General features: G+C 45.2%; 1 protein-coding gene across 3 annotated transcripts in view; it reads right to left on the bottom strand.

The window, feature by feature from the left end:
* NR4A3 (nuclear receptor subfamily 4 group A member 3) overlaps positions 1-22063 on the bottom strand; it is a 41460-nt gene extending 19397 nt beyond the window's left edge. The window contains exons 1-5 of one of the 3 annotated variants that reach the window (XM_039475269.2): positions 21483-22063; positions 18068-18241; positions 14911-15866; positions 11123-11252; positions 10497-10669 (exon numbers count right to left, since the gene is read on the bottom strand). In XM_039475269.2, the coding sequence (XP_039331203.1) occupies positions 10497-10669; positions 11123-11252; positions 14911-15864 (1257 nt within the window). In that variant the 5' untranslated portion in view covers positions 15865-15866; positions 18068-18241; positions 21483-22063. The other 2 variants (XM_074395097.1, XM_074395098.1) reach the window with 2 other exon arrangements.
* Positions 22064-26932: the final 4869 nt, after the last annotated feature.

The following is a 26932-nucleotide window of genomic DNA, read 5'->3' as shown; positions in this document are numbered from 1 at the left end:
GGCATGAGAATCACTTGAACCTGGGAGGTAGAGGTTGCAGTGAGCCAACATCACGCCACTGCACTCCAGCATGGGTGACAGAGTGAGACTCTGTCTCAAAAAAAAAAAAGAAGTGACAATCTCAGGCCCAACCACAGACCTATTGAATTAGAAACTCTCGGGGTAGACCCACCAAACATTAAAAAAATTTTTTTTTTGTAGAAATGGGGGTGTGAGTTGGGGGTGGGTAACATTGTGTTGCTCAGGCTGGTTTTGATCTCCTGGACTTAAGCAATTCTTCTGTCTCAGCCTCCCAAAGTACTGGGATTACAGGCATGAGGCACCATGCCTGGTCCACCAAACTGTTTTATCAAGATCTCCAGGTGATTCTCATACACAGTAAAGTTTGGGAATCACAGAAATAATCAGTAAGAGAAAGAATGATTTTTGCTTGCTGTTGATGGATTTCTGTGAGATAAAACAAACTAGTAAGTGGTGGAAGGGGAGGTCTCCTTGGCAGAACCAGGCAGCTGTGTGCCATCAGACTCAGGACTCGTGGATATTTAAGTTAATAAAAATTAAATGAAATTAAAAATTCAGTTCCTCAGTCAGTTTAGCCATATTTCAAGTGTTCAACAGCCAAATGTGGGATAGAATATTTCCATCACTGAGTGGAGGTCTATTGGACAGCATTGATCTAGAGTCCCAAGAGCAGGAAGATATAAGTAGGAATAAAGTCTTCACCCAGCTTTCCAATATTCTGGTAGAACCAGGGTTTGTTTCTAATCACTGGTGGAAAGACTTTTCTGCTGCAGGCAGGAAGATTGATACAGTGATACTCATCAAGGGACAACCAACAACATAGAGATTTAAGAGATTATGCAGAAACACTCACGTAAATAGGCACATCATTTCCTTCACATTAACATGGCTGTGTATCATTTTGCATCCCTTTTCTGAATTGATCCTCATGGGGTAGGGATTTTAATCTTTATTTTACAAATGAGAAAACTGAGGTTCAGAGAAGCTAAGAGACTTTCTCAAGTTACACAACCAATAGTGACACAGCCAGGACTTACACTGACCCTGTGATTTCAAGTTTTATCCCTCTTAGCTGTTAAGTATGTTCTGATGTTACTAGCTGGTGGGATCGTTTTTTTGAGACGAAGTCTCGCTCTGTTGCCCAGGCTCGAGTGCAGTGGTGCGATCTCGGCTCACTGAAACCCCCACCTCCTAGGTTCAAGAGATTCTTGTGCCTCAGCCTCCCGAGTAGTTGGAACTACAGGCATGTGCCACCATGCCTGGCTAATTTTTGTATTTTTAGTAGAGACAGGGTTTCACCCTGTTGGCCAAGCTGGTCTCCAAATTCTGAACTCAAGTAATCCACTTGCCTTGGCCTCCCAAAGTGCTGAGATTACAGGTGTGAGCCATCATGTCTGGCCTATGTAATCTTTAAAAAGCATTTTGTTTTACTCTCATTGGAGCTCACCAGGTATGTATTCATTGGTCATATGTTTCTGTCAACAGTACAGTGACCGGCACATAAACCTCAATAAATAATTGTTGACTATTTTTTCAATGAAAGAATAGTCAGAAGAGTGCTTAGGTTTGCTGTAATACCCTAACCTGGTTGGAGGAGAAACAGCTAATAAGCAACTAGGTGCTTACTGTGGAGCTACTCAGTGTGAGGAAATGAGACACTTATTTAATTGGGTCTTTTTTTTGTGTTTTCCCAAGAAGCAGTATTAAATAACTTAGAAAAAATCAGAGAGTCCAGCTACTTTAATCTCAATTTTGTTCTGGCCCATAATATGTGAAATAATGTAGCATCCATTTTACTTTTCTGAATCTCAGTTTTCTCCTCTGTAAAATGGGAATAATACCTTCCTCAAAAAAAATTTTTTTTGAGACAGGGTCTCTCTCTGTTACCCAGGCTGGGGTACAGTGGTGTGTGATCACAGCTCACTACAGCCTTGACTTCCCTAGCTCAAGTGATCCTCCCACCTCAGCCTCTTGAGTAGCTGGGACCACAGGCAGGAATCACCATGCCCGTCTAATTTTTTCTATCTTTTGTAGAGACAATGTCTTACTCTATTGCCTAGGCTGTCTTGAACTGCCTGGCCTTCCTCAAAATTTTGTTGTGATGATTAAATTTGATAACATGTGAAGGGCCTGATATATAGTACATGATTGACAAATGACAGTGATGATATTAAAAACAGTTATGGTATCTGAAACTATCACCATCCCTCAGCTTCCATATTTATGAAATGGAATGGATGGAAGTAGAAAGTTGTTTATTTTCATCCCTGATGTTCTAAGATCCTATAACATCTGGTTCAGTTCAGAGCCCTAGCTCCTCTGTTCCCAACAATCCTACACAGTGCCTGGGATTCTATGAAGTCCTGAGTATTCTGTGATATCATAGATCATGGGAGCAAAGTCCAGGAGAAGGAAGCAGTTCTCCTTCCCAAGGATATTTAAGGATGGCGGCACGATCCTATGTCATAGACACTTCCCAGTACCTCCTTTTGGAATACAGACTCTTAACTGGAAGAGAGTGGGAAAAAGGGAATTAACTTTTTTGTTTTTTACTTTCTTCTTACTTATCAATCTATTTAATAATTCCATAGGTTCTCCAAGAACAGAATGAAATTCAGGGCAGATCCTACCTTTCAAAAGCTGAGGGAGCTACTTGTGAAACTCCCAAATAAGTGGGAGTAACGGAAAGTATGTTGGACCAAGCAGCAGGTCATGGGGTCCTCGTCCAGGCTCTGCACTGACTTGCTGTGCAGTTCTAGACAAGTCACTTAACCTCTCTGAGCCGGTTTCAGTCTCTGGAACAGGAATCAAGTGGACTAGCTGATCCGTAAGATTCTTTCTGGCTCTTGCATTAAATGATTCTAAATATTACTAAATAACACCAGGTATGATGTTAGTGCCTGGAACTTGACACTGATTTAGCATTATTTTGTTTTAAAATAGCGAGTTAAATGGAAAGAAAAAGACTAAAGAATGAATAGTTTCCCCTGAGAATGGATCTGACAGCTATCTCCTGCACTGACTCCTCTGAATCCATGGCTCACAACTCAACAATTTCTCTGCTTCCATTATTTGTTCAGAATCCACCAGAGCACATAGCATTCACGCAGGGTCCTCTGCAGGCTTCTGCTCCTGCTGGGCTCACATTTCATGCCTCCTGCACACAGGGAAGTGAAGTCCCTGCCCACCTTGTGTGTGTACTTTTCTCTGAGGGAGCACAGGAAGAAGGAAAGCCAGCCAGCCCCGCCTGCCAGACTCCAGCCAGACCCTCTGGGCTTCACCTGCAGTAGTTTTGGTCCAAGTCTCAGAATTGTGGAGCCAAACTGAATTCAGCCTGAGCCACCAGTAACTTGGGGGTGACTGGAGGGTCAGCATCCAATGCTGAAAAGAAAAATCTCCTCTATTGGAGAAAAGATTTAAAGGAATGGAACAAAACATTTTATTCTTTCTCTGCCTGGCCTACCAATTTAGAAAACCTCACTCAATGAATACTGGTCCTACAGTTAGAAGGACTGGGCCCGCAGCTATGCTTCTCTGCTGCCCTACATTGATTGTGCTATCTCTGGGCTAAGTGGGTTTCAGTGTTTGAAAAAGAAAATCTAAAAATATTTGCTTACTGATTATGACAATCAAACATAGGTCAAATGCAAAAAAAAAAATCTTTAAATGAAGTTTTTTCCTGTTAATGCTCATTTTTTTCCAGCCTTATAGGGGTTATTGATTTGTCAGAACTCTGGCTTTCTCACTAGTCAAAGACACGGTATTACATTTACTGACAGCCAATGCCTAAAGAAGGTTTCTCTGAAGCACCTAGAATGAGAATCTAGAGCTGCAAAAAACAGCAATGGATATTATTTAAACAAAAATGAGTCTGCATGTTTCATATGACAGTAACACAGCTATGCGAGTCAGACTTCAGCAACAGCCCAGGCCCAAAATGAGATATTTGTGTAGAGCAGGTGTCCCCAAACTACGGCCCACGGGCCGCATGCGGCCCCAAGGCCATTTATCTGGCCCCCTGCCGCACTTCAGGAAGGGGCACCTCTTTCACTGGTGGTCAGTGAGAGGAGCACAGTATGTGGCGGCCCTCCAACGGTCTGAGGGACAGTGAACTGGCCCCCTGTGTAAAAAGTCTGGGGACGCCTGGTGTAGAAATTAAGTGAGACCCATGGAAAATACCACCCCTCAAAAATTAGTGATGTGAGGCTTTAATAGCAGAGTGGAATCTAATATTTACTCTATTTCACTCTCAGCCCTGGCTAAATATGTAGCCTATGCTAAGAACACATTTTCCTTCCCTTAAAATGTTACTTTTCTCAATTCTTTATAGCTCTAAAAATTTTAGATGTGATCATTGCATAGGTCAAACTATGTATACATATTCTTAGACTCTTACATTTTAAAAAGTGACATTTTAAAAATTGGCAATGAAAACAATTCTCAATGAATATATTTTTCCCCAAATTTTTTCTTTTCTCATCTAATTCTATGCTCCCCACTCCAAAAAGCAAAAAGCAAAAAACTCCTCTCTTCCCACCAATGACATCACTGCAGCTGTATGTTTGTTTACTTTTTCTCCTTTACTTGGTATGTAAGGTTCATGTGGACAAGGCTTTGTCTTGTTCAGCAATGTGTCCATTGCCCTGGACAGTGCCTACTACCAGGTAGCCATTGAATCAATATTTGCTAAATGAAATAATCGCTTTCAAGAAAATTTATATCTCTATTGCTCATCCCTTCTCAACCCCAGGAAAAGCTGGAAAATTCAAGGTAAAATTGAGTTGTTATTATAAACTATATCCATGGCTCTCACACCTTAGTGTGCCAAAGAATCATCTGACAGGGTCTTATAAAATACGGATTTTTGCTGGGCGCGGTGGCTCAAGCCTGTAATCCCAGCACTTTGGGAGGCCGAGGCGGGTGGATCACGAGGTCAAGAGATCAAGACCGTCCTGGTCAACATAGTGAAACCCCGTCTCTACTAAAAATACAAAAATTAGCTGGGCATGGTGGCGCATGCCTGCAATCCCAGCTACTCAGGAGGCTGAGGCAGGAGAATTGCCTGAACCCAGGAGGCGGAGGTTGTGGAGCCGAGATCACGCCATTGCACTCCATCCTGGGAAACAAGAGTGAAACTCCGTCTCAAAAAAAATAAATAAATAAGATAAAAAATAAAATACGGATTTTTCCTGCCTTCCCTTCTTCCCAGTTCTGTTTCAGTATGTCTGAGTGGGTGTGGCCTGGGAATCTACATTTTAAAGCAAATACACCAGCTCTTTCTGGTAGAAGCAGTCTGGGCATCATGTTTTAGGAAATGCTGATTTGTACCCATAGGAGAACTACAGCTTAATATTATGGACAGAAGATCAGGGAATGAAGGTTAGAGGAGATCATGGGAATGAATTTAGTTTAACCTCTTTACCATTTGGATCAGGAAACTGGCCCACACAGGGACAGGAGCTGGCCTGAAATCATCTAGTAAATTGGTTAACAGTTTGAGAGGGTCTTCTGAGATGCTTTATGAAACCACTTCTTTTGCAATTTCATTCTGCTTACCTTGTAGATCTAACCTGTCTTAAGCTACATTGTATCATAGGCTATTTTGTTAACACATTTAAATGCCATTTGCTGATGCCTGGTTTTATCTGGGCAGTATCTCTCGTATTTGCAAGTCTGTTACTACATTAAGTGGCACTGATTACCAGAAAACATCCTAGTATGCTGAAAAATACTTGAAATGATCAACTAATGAAGACACTAAGTATGTTTTCTCATTAGTAATTATGCAGGCTCTGAAGCTAAGCCCAGTATCTATACAGACTTGTATTGCTAAATTAAAAGCAACTGTGGGGCAGAGAATAGCAACATTTTGAGGAAAGACAAATCAAACGTGACATATTTTGACTGCACTGGTGTACAATGATCTGAGCTCACTTTTAAGGGAGAGAAGTTTGGCCCAAAGGAGAAGTGAAGGTCCCAGAGCCAGGAATGCTTCACAGAACTCAGGAGCTCTTTCTGGCCTCTAAAACATTCATTCCCTCTGTGACTTGGAAGAAAACCCCTTCACCTCCCATTCCCACAAACAGAGAAAACTGCTCACTTACTACCTTAAAGGAACACATGCTGGTACATGAAGATTAAAACATACGGGGCTGGCAACACATTTCCTCCTTTTTTTATTGACCTGACTCATTGGGGGAAGCTAGCATCTTTAACAAATTGTAGGGCTCAAATCAACTCTCAAACCTGACAGGGCAAATTCTTATTTAGCATGTAATAAATTATGGATACACACTAAAACACTGCTAAAGAGTGGAATCAGGCAGCTATAAATGAAGCAGAGAGTTTCGTTTTTCATTTTATCCACCTCAGAATGGTTTGCCTTAAAAAAAAAAACCCCAATGGAGATATACATTTGTAATTTAAAGTTTCTGTGTTCAAAAATATAGTACATCATCGTTAAATGAAAGTGGCAGTATGATGAAATAGGAACATATTACTTTGAGTGATGAGATCTGGATCTTGTCCTCTGTCACCGACATTCGGCAAGCCAGTTAACCCCTTTAATCCTTAATTTACTCTTCTCAAAATATGGGAGTTGGATTAGACAATCCAAAGGTCACCTCCAGTTCTATGAATTTGTAAATGTAAAATTTTAAGACGGAAGGTATAATGAAAATTGAATTTTGGTGAATAATGGTATTAAGAAAACTAAAGCATAAATTATACCACACAGAGCTGGAGCCTTAAGTGAAATTATTTATGAACATATGTGATGGTCAGCAAAGGAAATAATTTAAAAAGTGAAAGCCTACAGAATGGGAGAAAATATTTGCAAAATATCCATCTTACAGGGATTAATAACCAGAATATAGGAGGAATTCAGTGCAATAGCAGAAAAGAATTCTGTTCAAAAAATAGGTTAAAAACCTAAATAGACATTTCTTAAAAGAAGACACAGAAATAGCCAACAGCCAATTTTTGTTTAAAAATTCTCAAAATCACAAACCAACAGGAAAATGAAAATCCAAACCACAAGGAGGTATCCCCAATTTGAATGATTATTACAAAAAGACTAAAATGCTGGTGAGGATGTAGAGAAAGGGGAATGCTCATACACTGCTGATGGGAGTGTAAATTAGTATAGCCATTATGGGAAACAGTATAGAATTCCCCAAAAAGCTAAAATTAAAATGACCTTAATTACTTCTTGTGTTGATGAACTCACACTTCCACAGCAGCTAGTATGGTCAGCACTTGTCATTAGACAAGTGAGCGGGAAGAGGCCCCCCCACTCTTTCTCTCTTTAGATCTGTCTTTGGGAGAATAGTTCTTTTTGCCATAGGGCAAAAGAGTGGCCCAATTTCACCAAATCTTTTTCCTTCCTGCCTACGTATTTCCGTTTCCCCCAATCATCTATTACAAGTTCCCAGAAACAGTGAATCTCAGCTTAGAACTGGACTCAATCCGTGAAGTACAGTCTGACAGGACAGAGTCCATGCAACCATCATCAACTTGGGTCTGGTCCCATAGTTCTACTAATGCAGCTGAAGGTAATGTAGCATCCCTCCCTTCTACCACACATGTTGTTGGTTCATATTGAGTGTATATGGAATAATCTCCCCAGATCTTCTTAACATGAACCACTGACAAGCCAAGGCTCTCCCATTTGTTTAAATTCAAAATGCCGAGCTTCACATTTATTTTTGTTAACTTTCTTTGTGATGGCTTCAGCCCTTCCTGTTCCAACCTGTCGAGATCACTCTGAATGTTGATACTGACATCCATCATATTAGAGATCCCTCCCAGCTTTCTGTCATCTGCAAATGTGATCAGCATGCTCCTATGCTTTCATCCAAGTTTTTGATGAAAACTCACTGTATTTTTAAAAAGTCTTTTAATTTAGTTGATTTGGGTCCAATTTTTGATAATTGTGTAATGCTATCTAAAAGCAGGGGAATCCAAGTTATGAGATTCAACCTGATTCCAAAATAATGTAATTAAAATAAATATGCTTTGCAAAATTGAGCCAGGCCCCAAAGGTAGTACCAGTGTGACCCAGACTCTGGCATGGTCAATCTGCTATTTTGGACAAAGCTAACAATTAAATTGGATAAATGTTTGTTGATGAAGATGATGACTCTAGACTAACAGACTGAATGGTGCAAAGGCAAGCAAACATACTAGATTGATTTTTCAATGTGGAGACAGTTCCCAGCTGGGACAACTCAAAGTGCTGGGAAGGGTTTGCCATTGAATGACTAATTAGGCCATGTAGACTGATAATTGTATAATTTGGGGCCAAAAAATCACTTTTGAGGCCTAAATTATCTGAACTGGCCATCTATCGTGCTTTCAAATGCCCTGGAACAATGTCAAATTGTGTGCTCTAGCCTTAGCCTAGGCAGTGCTAAGAAGCTTCACTAATTGAGATGAACTGCATATGGAGAGGCCACGGTGCTTGTGGAAGTATAACTCTTCATTCTTGAATACTTTTCTAGCACCCACTCTCACTGGAACCAGAGAGACAGTGAAGCTTGGTATTTAGGAGCACAGATTTTGGGTTCAATATACTTGGCTCCTAGTACACCTGGCTCCTAATTCTATCTCTGCTGCACATTAGCTACATGACCTTTGGCAATTCAGCCCTTTAGCCTCTCCCAGTTTAAATTTCCTTATCTGTGAAATAGAGATCATACTACTTACCTTAAGAGTGTTCTGCATGATATCTGATGTGTAGTGTTCATGCTCATTAGGACATTCAACAAATGGCAGAGTAAGAAAGTTTGGCCAAGGAAATAACATTCAGGGCACTGTGCTAAAAGCTTTGACAAGTATAATTGTATTTAATCTTCACAAACAACCCCAGGAAGTAGATATTATTGTTACTCTCATATCACAGATGAGGAAGCTGAGGCATCAAAAGGTATAATCAGTTGCTCAAAGTCACTTAGCTAGTAAATGACAGTGTTGGGATTTTCATCTAGGCCCACATAATTCCAAAGAAGCCTAAACTGTTAACTTGGTCTCATTATTTTGCTTTATTCTCTTACACTATTATTTGGAACTTGATTTTAGTCAAGAGCCACTACTTATAATCAGAATAAGAGTCCTCAACCTTTGATGCTAAGGATCTACCATGCTTCTCATATGATGTTTTGTGATCAGGTGCAGAGAGGAGGCTTCGAAGCCTATAATGAGGGTAGGGAAGAGGGAAAGAGGATCACAGCAGGCACACTAATCATTTCTATCAACACTGCAACCTAAGAGAAGGGTACATAGCAGGGACACACTCACTCTTTACCAGCCATTAGACCAGAAGCTTGAGACACTGATTAGACCTGGGGAGAGTAGTTTGGTAGTAGCCACCAAGAAAGATCAACTGACTGGGGGCCTCTAGCTGTGATTCTAAGTTTTTTTTTTTTTTTTTTTTTTTTTTTTTTTTTTTTTTGTCTTTAAGTAGGAGGGATAATGATGCCTACAGTTCATGGTGGTTTAAAGGATAAAATGAGACAATGTACCACAATGTCTAGCATATAGAAACTGCTCAATAATTATAGACTTTTTTGCTTCCCTTCCCTCTTCATTGAGACCCTGTTTTACTAGAAGTTTGCTTTTCTAAGTCCTTTAAATAAATTGCCTTACAGAACTATTTATTCATTTGCTCAGAAAATCCTTTCTTGTGGCTTTTCTCTGTGTTACCCAAATTCTAAGGGTTCAGACTGATGGGATTTTACTATATCTCATACGAAATAAAAATGTTGAGATGTTTTGGTTGACTTAACTATAAAAACACCAATTGTCATTTATAATCTTCAAAATGTTTTTACAACTATATTCTTGTGTGGCTGGTGTTCACAATACCCCTCTGAGGTTAAATATTGTAATCATCTCCATTGTAGGAAGGAGGGAGCCAAAAGCAGGAACCAGGTGACACAGGCAGGAAGCAGCATAGGTGACATTCCATCCCAGTCCTCCCGACATCTGATGTCACAGCCAGAGCTCGCTCCTCTCCACCAATGGTCTAATCTTTCGGAATAAGCAGCAGGTCAATCAATGTTGATGCAATTGCATAAACTGCTTAAGAATAACTTGAGGCTCACCCAGATGGTTTGAACACAATATGAAAAAAAAAAAACAGTAGTCACTTTGTCTAGATCATAAGAGAAATCTACAAATTGTAGTTCGCCTGTGCATATTTTCATTGGCACAAACACCAGGAATCCTGCAACAATGTGTATGACAGGTGCAGCACTGTCAGGGTCATTTGTTAAGGCATTTAGAGATTCAATAAGGCAAAAATGATTTGGCGCAATGGATACACTGAATTGCTAAATGAAGTGAGAAATATAGAAAAGGTATGAAAACTGTCTAACATGATGCCAGACACAAAATCATTCAATCAACTCTCACTACAAGTACCATAAATAGAGACCCTGATCATTCATTTGAAAGCAGGAAATCATAAAACTTACTCTTGAATAATCAAGATCTCTGGGTGTTGAGTCTGTTAAAGCTCGGACAAGGGCATTCATCATGCAGACTGGAGGAGAAGGTGGAGAGGGCTGAGAAGGTTCCTGTTGTAATGGGCTCTTTGGTTTGGAAGGCAGACGACCTCTCCTCCCTTTCAGACTATCTGTACGGACAACTGATGCCAAAAGAGACAAAAAAAAAAAAAATCTTCAAAGATTTTGTTATGAATGACCATAAATCGCAAAAGGGAATAAAAACACATTATAGCTGAGCAATCGTTAATGAGACCAACCATTTAAAAGTGGCAGTAAGTTTGGAACAATATTCACACAATGATTTCATAAGAGTTGAAGCAAGCAGCATAAAAGCCACCCATATTTACATTTGGTAATGAATTAGCACTAAAAGTCTCCTAAAATAGAGCAAAGATGTATGTATACAAGTTCTCTATTAATTTCGAGAAATTAGAATAGTCCTCAATTATTCTAAAATGTAGATATATATAATAAAATGTTGAAAGGAAAAAGGAACAAGAAAAATTCACTATCCCAGTGTAAATATTAACTTTTTTTTCAGTGATTTCTGAGAATATGTATGAGCAAACTGGGTAAAAAGCATTATACCATACCTTCTTTTACCATTCCAACACTGAGACACTTCTGAAATCGACAGTACTGACATCGGTTTCGACGTCTCTTGTCTACTGGGCAGTTTTTATTTGCCAGGCAAACATATTTTGCATTTTTCTGCACTGTTCTCTGAGAAAATATAATACAAGATAGTCAACTGATAGTTTCTGGAAAGAGGTAGGACCTGACAAGATGTATTTTAATTACAATGTGAAAAGCGACAGTGCAATTCATATAATTCGATAAATTTAATTTCCTAACACGCTAGCCTGCAGGAGAAACAATTTTATTAGTGTTAGCTGCTGACAATGAAAATCATCTCGGATTGTTCTAAAGCAAGTCTCAGGAGACACCCAACTCTGAATGATAAAATCATATCTGAAATTACCAGGTCAACATATCATACCTTGGAGAATTAGATTATCTCCACTTTTAATATCCCTTTGGGAACAATTTTCTACTTGTTCCGCTCCCCTGATTATTGCTGACCTTATTAAAATAAAATCAAAATTATCTGGGATGTATTTTGTTTGCTATCACTATTGTAAGTCAAATATCACAGTAACTGGCTTTGTTACCCAACAGAGATGAAATCATAAAAAGCAAAATCAGGATTTTTCTGATTAAAACGTAGAGGAAATAATATTTTAATACAAAAAAATTCACTTAATCAGCCTGTATAGCTTATTTTATCTTTAAAGACCATATATGATAAACAGGCCATTTCTGATTTTTCAAAGCAAAATATTAAAAGTAGTTATTAGAAATCATTATCATATCTAAGGAAGAAAACAAAAAAAGGAATAAAAAAAGACCGAGAAAAGAAAGAAATATGAGAGACATATATTTTCAGTGAAAATTCCTATTAATAGGTCATTTCATAAATGACTATTGACATAGACACCAAAATAACCATATTGTAAAAAATATCATAAAACTTGAGCTTGGATAGAAAAATAATGTGTTTTTCAGAATCCATATAATTTGGAAATAACACATGGAGATATAAACATACTTCATCCTCCAAATTTAAACAAATGCTTGCTTTTAAAATTGAAAACATTTGTGTAAATGAATGTATTTTACCACTTAGGGTGGAACTGTTCAGAAATTAACTGGATCTATAAACTCCTAATAGAGCAGAAAGTTGGGATATATTTGGGAAGCCTGGGCTGCATTAAAAAAAAAGAAAAGAAAAGAAAAGAAATCCATGTAACTTGGGCTTCATGATCTATTTTGTGCTCAGACATCTAGATTTGCTTTCAACCCTTACTTTCAGTCATCCTCAACCCCCATGTTTTAGTTTTACCCTATTACCTTCTAATTTCATTTTAGGGGATAGAATAACAAAGTCAACCTATCTCAAGTTTAAGACATGTCTTCCCTGCCTTAGTAGGTGATTTTAGTTTAAAATGCAAAATTCTGAAACACAGACACACTTCTGAGGTTCCAGCATTTAAATTCTTAGCAGTCTGTAAGGGTAGGAAATGTGTGTTTCCTGAATAAAGCTTTCATTGAACATGCAGTAATTTCTAACACTCTACTTCTTGCCATCATCCTCAAGGCTATGTGCCAATTTGAGTGCTGGTGGCATTTTGCTTCAGGTATACATTTTCCCAATAACCTGAAGCCTTTCCTACATTTGTGTGTGTGCACAGTTTAAGGACAGGGAGAGATCGTTATGGTTCAGTCACCGAATTCCTATCATTAACTGCACTTCATGTCACATTTTTAAAGAATTCAATTTAATGGTAGAAAGCCACTGGGTAAAACCCGCTCCAGTTCCCTTAATTAACAGATCCGTGGGGTGGTTCTCCCCCATCTTGCCCCCACCCTTTCAAGTATAGATTTGTTTTCAAGGGATTAGTGCAGAAAAGGGAAGCTGTTGGGGAACACTTAATTGACATTTCTAGACTCAGAATGTATTACCACTCTGGTATTTTGGTCAACTCTCAATTATTTAGGGATGATTATATTTGTAGATTATTCATAATTCTTTTTTTTTTCTTTTCCCCCTTTCTGCTGCCAGTTTCATTGTCCTTCAGCACTTTCCACTGAAATCCTGTAAAAATAAAATCTCCTAAAGGAATGAAGTTACTTGAAAGTAGTTCTGATAAAGCTTGAGAAAGTAAAACAAAAGATGGCTAAACTAAGTGGCTAAAAAATAAAATAAAATGGCCAAGATTCTGCATTTAAAACATCATAATCCCAAATATCTGTAGGGCACTTAACATACTGCAGTCTTTCCAAACATTTTTTCATTTATCTGCAGAATTCAGGTAGTGACATGATTACTATCTTACGATCAAAAATAGCTGTTGCTTGTTGCTACGTATATCCCTGCACAAATGTGCATTTTTACAAATACTTTATAGCTTTTAATAATGAGCTATTGTTTATAGCCCTTTAAAGATTATAAAGTACTTTCATATGTATTTTTATCTCATTGAATACACAGCCCTTCTCTGAATTTTATTTATTGATCAGGAAACAGGCCTAGAATGAAATATCATGCCCAACATGATACAATTGGAAGGTGAAAGATCAAGGTCTTCTATTTGCTGCTTCTCTCTCCAATTCCAGTATGCTCCCAGATATATTCTATTGGCCTCCCAAATCCCAATTACCCAATCAGCATCCCCCTGCCTCTTTCTCTCTACCCTGTCCAGCACTGGAGGTTAAGTAATAATTTGCGTGGGTTTGAAATGCCTGAAATAATGGCCAGTAGTGTGGGGAGTGAGAAGGATGACACAGAAGTAAGTGATAAAGTCTGGGAGTCAATAGCAAAAGGTGGCACAGTGAAAGAGCAAAGTCTTTTCCCTAAGTGGCAGAAATAACACTGAAAGATTCATGAGTCAGGAGAAATCAGCTGGAAACATCTCATGGGCAGCTAAATTATTGCTTACAGCCTTCATAAGGCTTCACTGCTCCTCCAGGCCTCAGCTTCCTCATGGGGAGGCTGATGGCTCTCCCACTGCAAAATTCTCTGTTAGGCCCATGAGGGAATGAACTGTGTTTATGCCTGGCACTGTATGTGGTACAGAAGTAAAGAAGGGTTTTTGGAGGACACGAGAACCCCAAGTTCTATCTTCTGTGGAAAAAGCTGCCTCGCATGCATCTAGACAGCCGCCCCTGTCTTCCAGAGCTGCAGAACTATGTAAAGGGACTCTGGGGTCAAACAAACATGGGCTGGCATCCTGCCTCCATCTCCCCTCTCTGAAGGTGTGTCCTGAGGCAGCTGATTTAAGTTCTCCAAACCTCAACATCCTCAACTACAAAACAAGGATAATTAATATCTACCTTTAAAACACTGTTACTAAAAATAGCTAGGGAGTAGCCAGAATTCAATCTTAGGTGTGTCTGACTCTAGAGCACCAGCTCTTAGTGTAAGGACTAAATGGGACACAAATGTCCAGGGCTTGGTACGCACACCCTATCCCCTCAGACACCCTGGATGGACAAAGAAAGCAATGAGGTTTTTGCATTTTCTAAGTCACAGGTCCTTTTAAGACTCTGCTGAAAGCTCTCAGGAAAAATGTTCATAGGGCAGTGTCAGGCCAGGACGTTCACGGACCCCCGGAGTCCAGCTGGGGCGGCCTGCTGTACATGGAACTCGGGGGCAAGCCCCTGAGAAAATGGATGGGAAGGTACTACGAAGAACCGTAGGAACGCAGCGTGCGCATTACAGCGCTCAAACCCGGAAGGACCAGGACGCTCCTCCGCCCACTTAGAAGCTCCCTTCAGCGAGGGGGCTGGGTGCAGAGGGGAGGGGGCGGCGTGCGCTCACCTTGAAGAAGCCCTTACAGCCCTCGCAGGTGCGCACGCCATAGTGCTGGCAGGCGGCGTTGTCCCCGCACACGGCACACGTGCCCTCGCCCGACGACGAGCTCCTGTTGGGCGGCGACGGCAGGCTGGGACTCTCCCCCAACAAGCTGGACGCGGTAGGAGAAGGCGTTAGGCCGAGCGGCGGGAAGGCCAGAGCGGCCGCCCTCTTGGCCAGCGGCAGCCCGTACGGGTGGCCCTCGAGCGTGGCGGCCTGGCTGCCCGCGGCGGCTGCGGCTCCCAGTGGCAGGCTGAGTGCGGCGGCGGCCGTCGGGTCGTAGCTGAGGTGGTGGCCGCCGGCCGGGCTGGGCGCGGGCGGGTGCGGCGGCGAGGGCTTGAAGTGGAAGGGCGGGAAGCGCGCGCCGGCCACCGGGGGCACCGCCTTCATCCGCGGATCTAGCAGCGGGCCCGGCGCGAGGCAGCCGGGAGCTGAGGGCAGCGCGTCGTCCCACAGCGCCCCAGCCTGCTGGGGGAAGGCCGGCGTGGTGGGGGTGGACGGTGGGGACTGCTTGAAATACATGGAGGTGCTGGGAAGCACCTCGTCTTCCGGGCTGGAGGCGGAAGGGATGGATGGCTGCTGCTGCTGCTGCTGGTGATGGTGGTGGTGGTGGTGGTGGTGGTGGTGATGGTGATGGTAGCCATGCGCCCGCCCCTCCTCCACCTTGATCAAGGGTCGCGGCTGCATTTGGTACACGCAGGAGGGCTTGAGTTCGTAGTTGCTCGAGTAGCCCTCCATGAAGGTACTGAAGCTGGGCAGGGACGTGGTGGCGGTGGCCGTGATCTCAGTGCTGCCGAGGTCCATGGTCAGCTTGGTGTAGTCGGGGTTCATGATCTCTGTGGTGTATTCCGAGCTGTATGTCTGCGCGGCATAACTGGAACCTGGAGGCGAAGGGCTGTATTGGGCTTGGACGCAGGGCATTTCTGCAGGGACAGAGAAAAGGGTCTCTCAGAAGCAAGTTAACACTGGTTGTCTAGCTAACAGGCAGCAATGGGTTCTGCTCTCTAATCTGGGAAATAGAGAGGAACTGACATCCTCTCCGTCTGGTAGCATAGACAAAAAGCCCCACACTTATTTTCTTCATCCCTAGTAAGGAAGCTGAATTCCTGACAAGGGGGTGCCAAAACCTGGCCTCCTGTGGACCTCTGTACCTATCTTCCTTCCCTTTGCCCTGCCCTCTCCACCAGATTTGGGAAACTTGAAGTCTTTCCTCATAAGCTCAGGCATGGTTTTAAAAAGTGGCTTTGAGTCCTATAAACTAATTGGAGTGGCCTCCTCAGCTATAACCTAGGAGAACAAAGAGAAAGCCAGCTGGTTTATTTTTGGGGAAAGAGGCCATTGGTCCCCCCAAGGCACACACATTGATTTGTAAACCTGAGTTAGTCAAAAAAGAGCTACCCTGTGAGAGATTTAGTGGCCAAGGGAGAGAGTTGACATTCTAACATTTTATAAGTGCCAATTGAGCCTGCCCACACACGTTGTGGTTGCTTTCTCCCACCCCCTCCCCACTCCTCCAATAGGGCTAGCAGCCTGCACAAACTGGACCCCTGGTGATAACTTCAGTCAGCTAGGTAGGGACATAGGCCCAGGAAATGGACTCGGGGGAGTTTGTACCATCTGCAAAGAAAAAGATCAGCAGCTGCAACAAAACACCCACCCATATATATATAAACACACATATATATATCCCAATTCTAACTAATAAAATATATCAGTGGCTGTTTTGTGATAACAGTTTATAACTACCATAATAGGCAAGTTAGTATAGGTATTTCCTTGTGACATTATAATTAGTACCCATGATTTTAAAAAAAGCAGTTTGTGAATAGACTTGATATCTCTGCCAGTTTGACTATGTTGCCCCCAAAGTGGCTGGTATCCAGGGTGCTTACCATTGTTCAGAGAGGCTGAACTGAGTGAGACGGCTCTGAGAATTATCGGACGTAGTGGATGATTTATCTAATTATTTTCCTTTATGGCTAAATATAAATGGTTAAAAAAAAAAAGAAGGGCGGGGGGTGGGGAGCAGTTTCTGGTGGTTGGTTTTTCTGAGCCAAAGGAAAACCAGGTGCTTTACGCCTCTTTGGAGTCTATGGTGTAAAAGGTGTGACTAACAGAGAAGTGAATGCTTCACATTTCCTTTGACATCTTTCTCTTACCCACATTTCCAAATCTGATTGAGTCATGCGTGTATGGGATGAAATCTTGACTTGAAAAAAGATGATGAGGGCCTGTTGGAAGAAGCAGTGATGAGGAGAGGCCAGTTCAAGCCTTTCTTTTCCAAGCAGGGCTTTAGAAATACACTTACTAGTTTGAAGTCAAAGGTTTACTTATCTTGCTGTCCAATTGTTGGGATGAAATGAAAGGCTAATCATTTAAAAGAAAGAACACTGCCTGATCTTTCGTCTGTTCTCCTTCTCACTTCAGCACCTCTAGGATTTATCCCTTAGTCTTTTCTCTCATTCTTCCCTGCCAATCCCTTCCTGTTGCTCTCATTTGTGTCTTTCTGAGGTTTCTAGCTAGAAGATGACCTTGCTGGGATTGTATTCTATTTATCTGCATTATCTATGGTGCCTACACAGGCTTGGCACCTACTATTCCTTTAACAAATTTGTAAAGAGGTGGTACAAATCAAATCTAGAATCTGTTCTTTTGCCAAATTCAAATTTACTCTTTGGTTTTCAGTTCAAATGCTTTTCTCCTTCCCTCCGAGCTTCAATCATCTAAACTTCTTCACCCAAATGATTTGGGTTTTATATAAATGAAAATGCTCAGTATTGCTCTAAGTGATTCCATAACTCTTACATGTTTACACTAAAAGAAGAGCAAAATGAAATTAAAATGTATAAAATACCCCAATCTATTGGTGTATTTGTATTTCTCTCAGGAAAATTAATTTTGAGCAATGCAACGCTTAATTTAATCTGGCTGCTTTACTCAGTAGCAACAGGGTGTGGTATACAGAGGAGCTTCCTGTGAAGAAGCCACCTGTGCTGTGAAATTCGTGGCCAGCAGTCACCGTCCTGGCACTGGGCAGGTCGACCACGTTGCCCGCTGGGTGTGTGGTTCCCCCACCCGCTTCCCTCAGCCAGGGAGGAGAAAGGTGACCTGCCTTCGGACCTACCTGGAGGATATCTTGCGCGCTGAATGGTGGGGCTGGGGGTCTCTCCAGCGGAGGCTGAGAGTGTAGGAGGAGGGGACGTTCGGCGAGGCGAAGCGCAGGCAGTGCTGCCCGGCACTGCGGAGGGTCCAGGCTCAGGGCCCGGGCTTGCCGGGCTGCGCTCTTCCGCAGTGGGCTCTGGAGAGGACATAAGTCACAGTGAGACCAGGATGGATCACTATGGCCCGGGCTAGGCGCATTGGGGACTGGGGGAATTGCTTGGGAACCTCTATAAATGCTACATTGATTACAAAGAATTATCATAAAATTGAGGGTGATTAATGGTACAGAAGTCCCCATGGGCAAGAAGCATCACACGGCCATGGGGAAGCTGAGGAAAGATTGTACGAACCCACGGCGCCTACCGTCGTTTTGTGGCACCAGAACCGAGGCTAAAAAAAAGCGCAGCCTGCCATCGCCCAGAAATTGATCTCTCTGCTCCCACAATTGATTCTGAGCTTGCGAAGTCAGGAAAACCGAAGAAAGCAGAACACTTGAGAAAGGAGCTCCTCCCGAATATGGGGGTCAGTTAGTGCTCACCAGCGGAAAAAAGCCATTTTCCAACTCCGCCAGCCCCCACCCCTCAAATACAAATTTTACAAGTTGCATAGGAAATGCACAAGGTCCGGAACGAATGCATGAATGCCCCGAGGAATTAAGAAAGTCTGCGCTTTTCATTCTAAATGCTAATGGAGCTTCGCTTCTATTAGCCTCAAGTTTCGAGGGCCAGGGGTCAAGCAAACAAAAGAACACAGCGAAGAGAAGGCTGGCGCTGGAATCTAGGGGACGAAGCGGACGTTCACGGCTGGTGGGGCGGGCGGAGGCAGGTCCCCTGCACCCAGAGCGAAGTGTCTTCGAGGGTGGGCAGCTTGGAGGCTCCTGGCCACCCAGCGGCCCAGAGGGGGCACATTCCTGAGGGCGCCGAGCGTGGCTCCGGACCAACGCACAGCCACCACGAAAGTTTGTAGCTGAAAGTGCAGCTCAGCAGGCCTCACGTTAGGATCTGGATGCCCCAAACTCCGGCCTATAGCGCCCCCTTTGTCCCTGGTGGGCACAGCTCAAAGGGTGGGAACAAGGACCGAAACACCCCTAAACCAAACCAAGTCAAAAACCTCTGAGGTGCCCGGGGCCACGAGGGTCGTCTCTTGGCGCCGCTGAGCCCGGGGCTTGCCTGCAGGAAGAAAGAAAGGGACTCGGAGCCCCCAGGTCCGGGAAACCCTTGACGGCCAGGAAATGGGGGATTCCCTTGCCACCTCTAGCTCCAGCTGGAGCTGCTCCGACGGAAAGCTTGCGCTCACTGTAGCGCGGGTAGAAGCGGATCTTCCCACGGCAGTAGCCTGTGCTTCCCGTCTCCCCGCATCTTCAATGGGGGTCTCCAGCAATGCCCCACCCACCCCTTCTTCAGTGGGTGCCCGCATTCCCGCCCCGCATTCCCCGAGGGCCTTTCAAGCCGAGTCTTTCTCTGAGGGGCAGCCTCTGAACTCGGATGGGCGGGGGCCGCGTCTCCCCAACGAAGGGGTTCCCCTCGAGTGCCCAGCGTTCGCGGGAGGGACCCACACCGCCTTTCCTCCAGCCCAGCCCAGCGCCCTGCGGCTCTCTCCGCCCTGCAAACGGCCGGTTACCTAGGCAAAGCCTCAGCGCCTGGAAACACGTTCTGCCGCTCCGGCTCGCGGCCGCTGGGGCCGGGAGCACAGAGCCTTGGGGTTGTAAATTAGAAGGAAATAACTACCTCTGTCAAAGCCCCTTTCTTTCTCGTGGGCAGACGAAAGGAACACCCCCGTGTTCCCCTCCCCGTGGTGGAGTGTGTGGAGGAAACCGTGAAACGCACCATTGTGACCGGAGCTCCTCTGCGGAGTTTCCAACCCTGGGGAGCGGGGGCGGTGGTTGGGCGGGGGTAATCGCAGCAGAGGAGAGACCGACAGAAAGGGAAAGACTGAGATTCTCAGAAAGACCAAGGGAGACGAGACAAACCGCGGGGAAGAATTTCTGTGAACGAACGGTCCCAGGGAACCGGGTGGGTGGGTGCAGGGGGAGGGAGCGGGCGTGAAGGTTGCTATGGCCTAAGGAGTCTTTGATACGAACTGCGAGCATCTTGTTCAGAGAAAATAACTCGAATAAAGTAACTTCATTCATTGTGCCCATTAGCCTCGTTGGGCAGCTTTTTCGTGCCCCAGCTCGGCTCTGTAAAATATTTCCCCTTCGTGGGAAAAGAGATCCGGCATTGGACCCTCGATGGAATGACAATGACTGACGGCTCCCAGTACTTCTCTCCCGGAACCCCAAGGCCCTGTGATCACAGCCTGATATTTCTGATTACTAACTCCTCGCAGCTTTTCCCTCTGGAGAATTCGGATGCATAAATAAATAAAAGGCAATCTCTAAGAACGGTCTTGGAAATCAAGGGACAGATGCGTTCTTCCTCGCTGCTGCTCCGAGGCTTCCAACAGGTTGGAGAGGTGCCTTTGGAAGTCAGTCTCCGCAGCCAGCGCTCGCATGACCGCTCTCGTCTCACCACCGAGAACTTTCATTTCTACTAAGAGTAAAACACTCGGAGCAACTTCTCCAAAAGCGCTAGTTCTGTCAGTGAAAAGTAAAGCATGCCTTTCCCACACAGAGCCAAGGTCCGGAGGAGAGGGACACCGTCCCCACACGTGTCAGGCCGCTGGAGTCAGCAATTACACCCGATTTACCTCCTAAAGGAAAAGTGTAAACCCGCAAGTCAGCGATGCCAGGCAGACGTGCCTAGTGGAACCCCAGGCTCATTTCAATACAATAAGCCACATTCCTACAATTACGCCCTCTTTCCTGAGGTCCTCTGAGTGCCTCTGCAAACTCTGGTCGCCTCTGCCTAGGCCCTTCCCTCCCAAGCTTCCTTCCAGAGAACCAGCTCGGTGCCACCATCAGGTACATTAACTTGGACCCACCAGAGCTCCTATTTTCAATCCTACTTAAAAGGCAGGAAAATTACTGCCGTTCATCACCGGGGCTGCAACTCCCTGCCGCTGCCGCCGTCGCTGCCGCCGCCGCCGCCGCCGCCGCCGAGAGCATCATTACCATGACAACTAGAGCCGAAATACCCTGAATTACATCGCTGGAGCCGCTACAGCTCAAATCCCGGTCCTCCTCTTTGTTAGAGGCTTTTAGCCTCTTCGAGTGGGGGGAGGAATCCCACGAGCTCCAGAGATCCCCGCGGGCCCGCTACTGGGGAAAAGTTTCAGACCAGAACCTACGGGCCGCTAGGCTAGCAAAGCCAAAGCCTGGCGGTGAGGTGGGGGGAGGGAACCCCACACTCAAAGTTGTCAATTTCAGGAACGACGCTTCCCAGCCAGCCAACTTTTTAAACAAGTCCCCTTATTAACTGGGCGAATCTCATACGTACTTGAGTGCTGTGGCGGTTCCGTCTTTAGAGCGAGTTTCTAGAGAGCTGTCCCGAAATCTGCACTGGGGGGGAGTCACAGCTGCTGTCCCGGAAGGGCTGCGGTGTACAATCCCAGCAGCTCCCGGAGGCGGTGAGCGATTGGTGTGGGATGCTGCGATCCCGACTCATGGGAGAGCACAGCCGAGAGGTTCCGCGGGCGTCCTGGCTCGGGCTGCGACCAGGGGGAGGATGCCGCCGCTGTTCCCACCTCCACGGCCACCGCCAGCACCGTCAGCGTTGCAAAGTGAGCCCGGGAGGGGCGTCCGGCTGCGGCGCCGCGCTGCACCCGCGAGGGCTCAGGGCAAGAGGGGTGTGAGCGCGCGGGAGAGTGAAGTGTGTGTGCGGAGCGTGTGTGCGCGCTTGTGTCTGTGTGTGCGAGTGAGGGAGCGGGTGTGAGCGCGTCTGTGTATGGTGAGCGGAGGAGGAGCAGGAGCTGTAAGAGTAGGGGGCGGGAGGCAGGAGACTCCGCTCTCCCGGCTGCGCGTTCGCTCGCTCTCTCGGCACGTCATTTATGCCACAGGAGCCCTAGCGGCCTCTCCATAGAGTGCCTGGAATGCGAGACGTCAATGTGACGCCATGGGACGCTACGTCACCCTCCTCCTCCCTCCCTTGGCCCAGCCGGTTCCGCGTGTGCGAGGGAGGGTGTGTGTGTTCGGGATCGCGCGCGCGGACGCGCGCGTTCCCCGGCCAGTCGCACGGCCTCACAATGGAAACTCCGCCGCTTGGCCGGCCCGGCCCGGGGGCTTCTCGAACCTGCGGTGCCAGCCCTTTTGCAGCGGACCCGCTCGCCAGGGCGTGCGTCGGCGGGAGGGTGCAGCGACCTGCCCACGGGTCAGGCGGGACCGCCCAGCTGTCAGGCTCGGGTGGAGTAGAGTTGGAGGAGTACTGCTGGCGCGCCTCCGAGGCTGCCCCGAGGCACCAAGCCAGGGCGAGGGGGTAAGAGAGAGGACAGCTCTTCCGAAAGGGAAGGCTCCGCCTGCCAGCTTCTCCGAGTGACCTGGCAGCCGGTGCAGAAGGAGTCTGGCACCAGCCCGAAGACGCCCTGAGGTGCAGCTGCACTTTCCTCCTGCAAAGGTTCTAAAGCTGTTTACCTCTCTCCGGTTCTCTGCGCCCAGGCTAATCCCCTCTCCCCGCATTATTTACTGGGTGCGTGTTTCACACAGGGATGCAGATGGCTCTGAAGATAAGGTTTTATTTCTTTACACGTACGGCGTGGGTTTCTTAACTGGACACGTTATAACCCAGCGAAGTGCACATCCATCATCCACACGCGCGCTGCAGCAAAAACTACTCAATGTGTATAAAACAAACACACGTGTTGAACAGCTGAGCGGGTCTGACTATTGCAAATCATTCCTCCTCCCCAGTCCTGGGTCAGAAATGGAACTTTCAACTAGCACTTTCACTTTTTGATGGTTGTAGATGCCCTCTGCCCACATCTCCCAAATTAAACATTTCGAAATCAATCAACAGGATTTATTAGTCAGTCCCTCAATAGGGGATTTGCTTTGGTCTCCTGGGACACGTTTGTGCCGAAAGCCTAGGCGACTGTATAAGGGAGAGCAATTTCTTGCTGGAAATTATAAATCTAAGTGTAAATTTATTGATGGAAACAAAATTTATCAGAGTTAAAGACTTCTAGTCCCAAAGGTTGCTACTGGATGAACGGAACCTCCTTCGGAAATGAATTTTTGCAGAGGAGAAAATATTTGAGTGAAACAATACAGACAGAGTGGTCCCCATGTGGTCCACTTGAATCACAAATACCATTTTGTATCTTTGACCTGTCCCGATGTGTGTGTGTGTGTGTGTGTGTGTGTGTGTGTGTGTGTGGCGGGGGCAGGGGGTGCGCGGAGGGGAGATAAAGGATTCCGTTGTAGACAGCACACGTTTCAGAATCGAAGAAGGTTCGAGCTAGGACCAGAAACTTGAAACTACATATAGATAAATACGGCATGTATATCTTTCTTCATCTCCACTTCCAATTCTGAGAGGGTGGTGCGTAGAGGATCGTGGGAGGATGCCCCGAAAGTTGACCCAGCCAAAAGCAACCGAATCTCTGCACAGCCGCGGGTTCCAATCCAGCCTCGGAAGGAAGGAGGGCGCTGCTACATTGTATCCATTCAAAGACTGGAAGGGGGAGCAGAACCTGGAGCCGCGCGGCGCTGACGCACGCGAGGCGCGTGATTGACGCAGGCGATGTTACTAAATTCGGCGGTTGGCCGGGCCCAGCCGCCGGCGCGCGCTGCAGATAGCGGAGTAGGTTCCCCTCGGTCACCCCCGCCCCTTCTCCATTCAGCGCCGCGTGGGGCGGGGCAGGGCGCGCGGGGCGGGGCGGGGCGGGGTGCGCGCGGCCGCGCCGGGATCCGGCCGAACCAAATATAGTCGGGCCTGTCTATTTTTAGCCGGGCCTCGGGCGCGAGCCCGCCGCGTGAGGGGGCGCCCTGACCCCGCGGGGAGTGCGAAGGGGGCGGGGGCGGAGTCGCCATCTTGGACTCGGTTCGCCCCTGTCTGGTGACCGGCGACGCGGGGCCGGGCTCGGCGCCGGGGGTCGGGGTGAGTGGGTGCGAGCCGTGGGAGAGCAGGGGGCCGCCGGCGGCTCTCTCAGTCCCGCGCGGGCTGTGAGGAGTCAGCGGGGCGAGGCGCGGGCGACAGCGGGGCGCGCGGCCCGTGCGCGTGTGTGTGCGCGGAGGGGGGGTGACGGTGATCCCCGCCCGCCCTGCGGAAGGCCCGGCGGTCCTGCCGCCCGGCCAGCCCCGAGTTGCGTGGGGGCGGAGCTGCCCGCGGCCACCACTTCCTGAGTGCCGGGGATACCCTTCCCGGACGTCACGGAGGAGCCGAGGCGGTGGTGGCGGCCCGGGGCTCATCCTGCACTTGCATCACGGGTGCAGCAGCAGCTGCTCTGCTCCTTTGTGGCTTTTTCCCTTGTTGAGTAACTGCTTTGTTAACTGAAAATACCATGACGGGCCAGTGTGATCACCAGCTCCAGACCTCAAAGAAGTGAAGCTGTCAGGCAAGAAGAGGGAGACTCCCCCAGCCGGCTGCGATGGTATCTGGTGGGTGGGTGTGTAGAGAAGCACTTGACAGTTTCCACGTCTTCTTGCCTAACTCTTCACCCCCAAGAAGATTTAAAAATACTTTTATTTCCATGCTGTAAAAATTTCATTTGTGTTGTGCACCTCCCTCACCCCCCATAATCCCCCTTCACTTTAAACTTTAATGCAGAACTTCGATCGCTGTAAGCAGGAACCCTAAAATTAGGTACAGTTTTTAGGAAACATGACATCTTTCAATGAATTTATTGAATAAACTACATTTTCTAAATGTTAGTATATATGAAAGGTCCTTGCCTTTCATATAACAATTCAGAGTTGTTATAAAACTACTAGATTGTTCATATGAATTGGGCTCCAGTGACCGTTTCAAACCAATATCCTTGTTTACCTAATTTTTTTTTTTTTGAGAAAACTCTTCTCCCTGGCTGAGAACCTTTAAGTAAAGTTTTCTCTCTGAGTGGGTGTGTCTTCTGGACCTCTATCTTGGATACTTATGTTCATCCTCCTCCTTTCTCCCCTTCGCCTTCCTTTACATCCTTTTCTCTTCTTCTTTTTTTTTTTTTTTCACATGCTTACTCCTTTACATCCGCTTCTTCCTTTACATCCTTTTCTTCCTATCAAGTGACCAATCTCTGTTCCTGGACTGCTCTGTTAGATTGAGGACTGTTGTCTGACCTCCCTGAGCCAATGCACTGTTCCTGTCTCAGTGCTTCTCTGGGTAGGGAGCTGGACTGACTGCTGGAGAGGTCACTAAGTGGCAGCCTTTTTAAACTTAAGTGGAACGTTATGGAAGCAGAGACACAGCTCTCTTATAGACGGAGACAGGATCCTCTCCTGAATCCTACATCCCTAAACGTATGCTGTTCTTTAGGTGACCCAAACATAATTCGTTTTTCTCGATTTTTTTTTTTTTTTTTTTTTAGAATTAGTATCTACTGCTCCATAGCTTTTCAAAAGTCAGATTTATTAGAAATAAGGCATAATATTCTGTAAGGCATATGTAATGTGACTTTCAGTAATCTAAATTTCCTTTTTAAGATTTTATTAATTTTTTTATCTCTTCTTTTGGGAAATCAAATCAAATAAAACTACCTTAATTTGTTAAACATTGAAAACTTTCTTGGTTCAGTCCTTTTTCTGTAACAGAAGAGGGACAATTATATGTCGTTAGTTTACATACACAAAGTTTCTGCTTTCATGATGCTCACTGCAACCAGCCTGTTAACTCTATAAATTAACCATTACAGATTCACTGGATAGTTACCTTTCATTTTGTTTTGGATTCGTAGGCCTAATCTGCCTGCAAAAAAGAAAGAACTATTTTTCTTAGAAAATAAAATATGAAATTTGGGGGAAACATCGTATGTGATATAAAGCAGTTGTTTTAAATTGCTTTAAATGCTCTTCTGATGAAGTAATGACATAAAATCTTACTGCTTTTGCTGTTATGTAAAGAGGATGATTTCTTTTTAATGCAAAGATTGGGTGAGGAAAGGTGACATAAAAATTCTAAGCCAAAAGTTGTTACCTAGGGTGAAAACAGGAAAGAAAAGTAAAAAATTTTAAGTTCAAGTTTTCTAGAATCAGTGTAGAAATTCTATATTATCTTTAAGGTACATATATAAAATTTAGTAACTTCAGCTGACATTGATTTATACACTTAAGATGTTCCTGGCTCAGTAACCTGCAATCATTATAGTAAGTTTCTGTCTGACCTACGTGCTTGTCATTCCTTAACAGTTTCATTATTGCCAGGTTAGTCTTCCTAAAATTTAGATTTTGTTATATAACTTTTGGCCTCAAAAGTCTTCAGCAGCTGCATATTTTCTCCAAAGTCAAACCTAGAGCCACTTTTATTTCCACAGAATTTCCCTGCCCTAGTCAAACTGGTATTCTCACTGTTCTTCAAACGTCCTTTCAACTTCCCACATTTGTTCATAGTTTTCCTTTTTATGGCATCCCCTCCTTCCTCTTCTCCACTAATTGAAATGTACTCTCCTCTAAAACTAGCTCAAGAAGTGAACTCAGATTGTACTTTACAAAGTCTTACAAAGTTCTTATATTTCTGCCTTCTTTTTGTGCTCTTGTGTCTGTGGTCTATTCCCTCGTGAAACTGTAAGCTTCGAAAGCATGCCTCACACATCATTGAAATCCTGGTGGCACCTAGGAATGTTCAGTATAGATAGTATATTGCCTCATTTAATTTGGATATGAATACAGAATAGACATAAGTAACAAATTATATGGCTTTTTATTTGTTTGTTTTGTTATTTAGAGTCTCACTCTGTCACGCAGGCTGAAGTGCAGTGGCACGATTTCCGCTCACTGCAACCTCGGCCTCCTGGGTTCAAGTGA

The sequence above is a fragment of the Saimiri boliviensis genome, chromosome 2 (genome assembly GCF_048565385.1).
Source record: "Saimiri boliviensis isolate mSaiBol1 chromosome 2, mSaiBol1.pri, whole genome shotgun sequence".
Lineage (NCBI taxonomy): Eukaryota > Metazoa > Chordata > Mammalia > Primates > Cebidae > Saimiri > Saimiri boliviensis.
The sequence above is the reverse complement of the archived record's forward strand: the minus strand, read 5'-3'. Positions and strand labels throughout refer to the sequence as shown.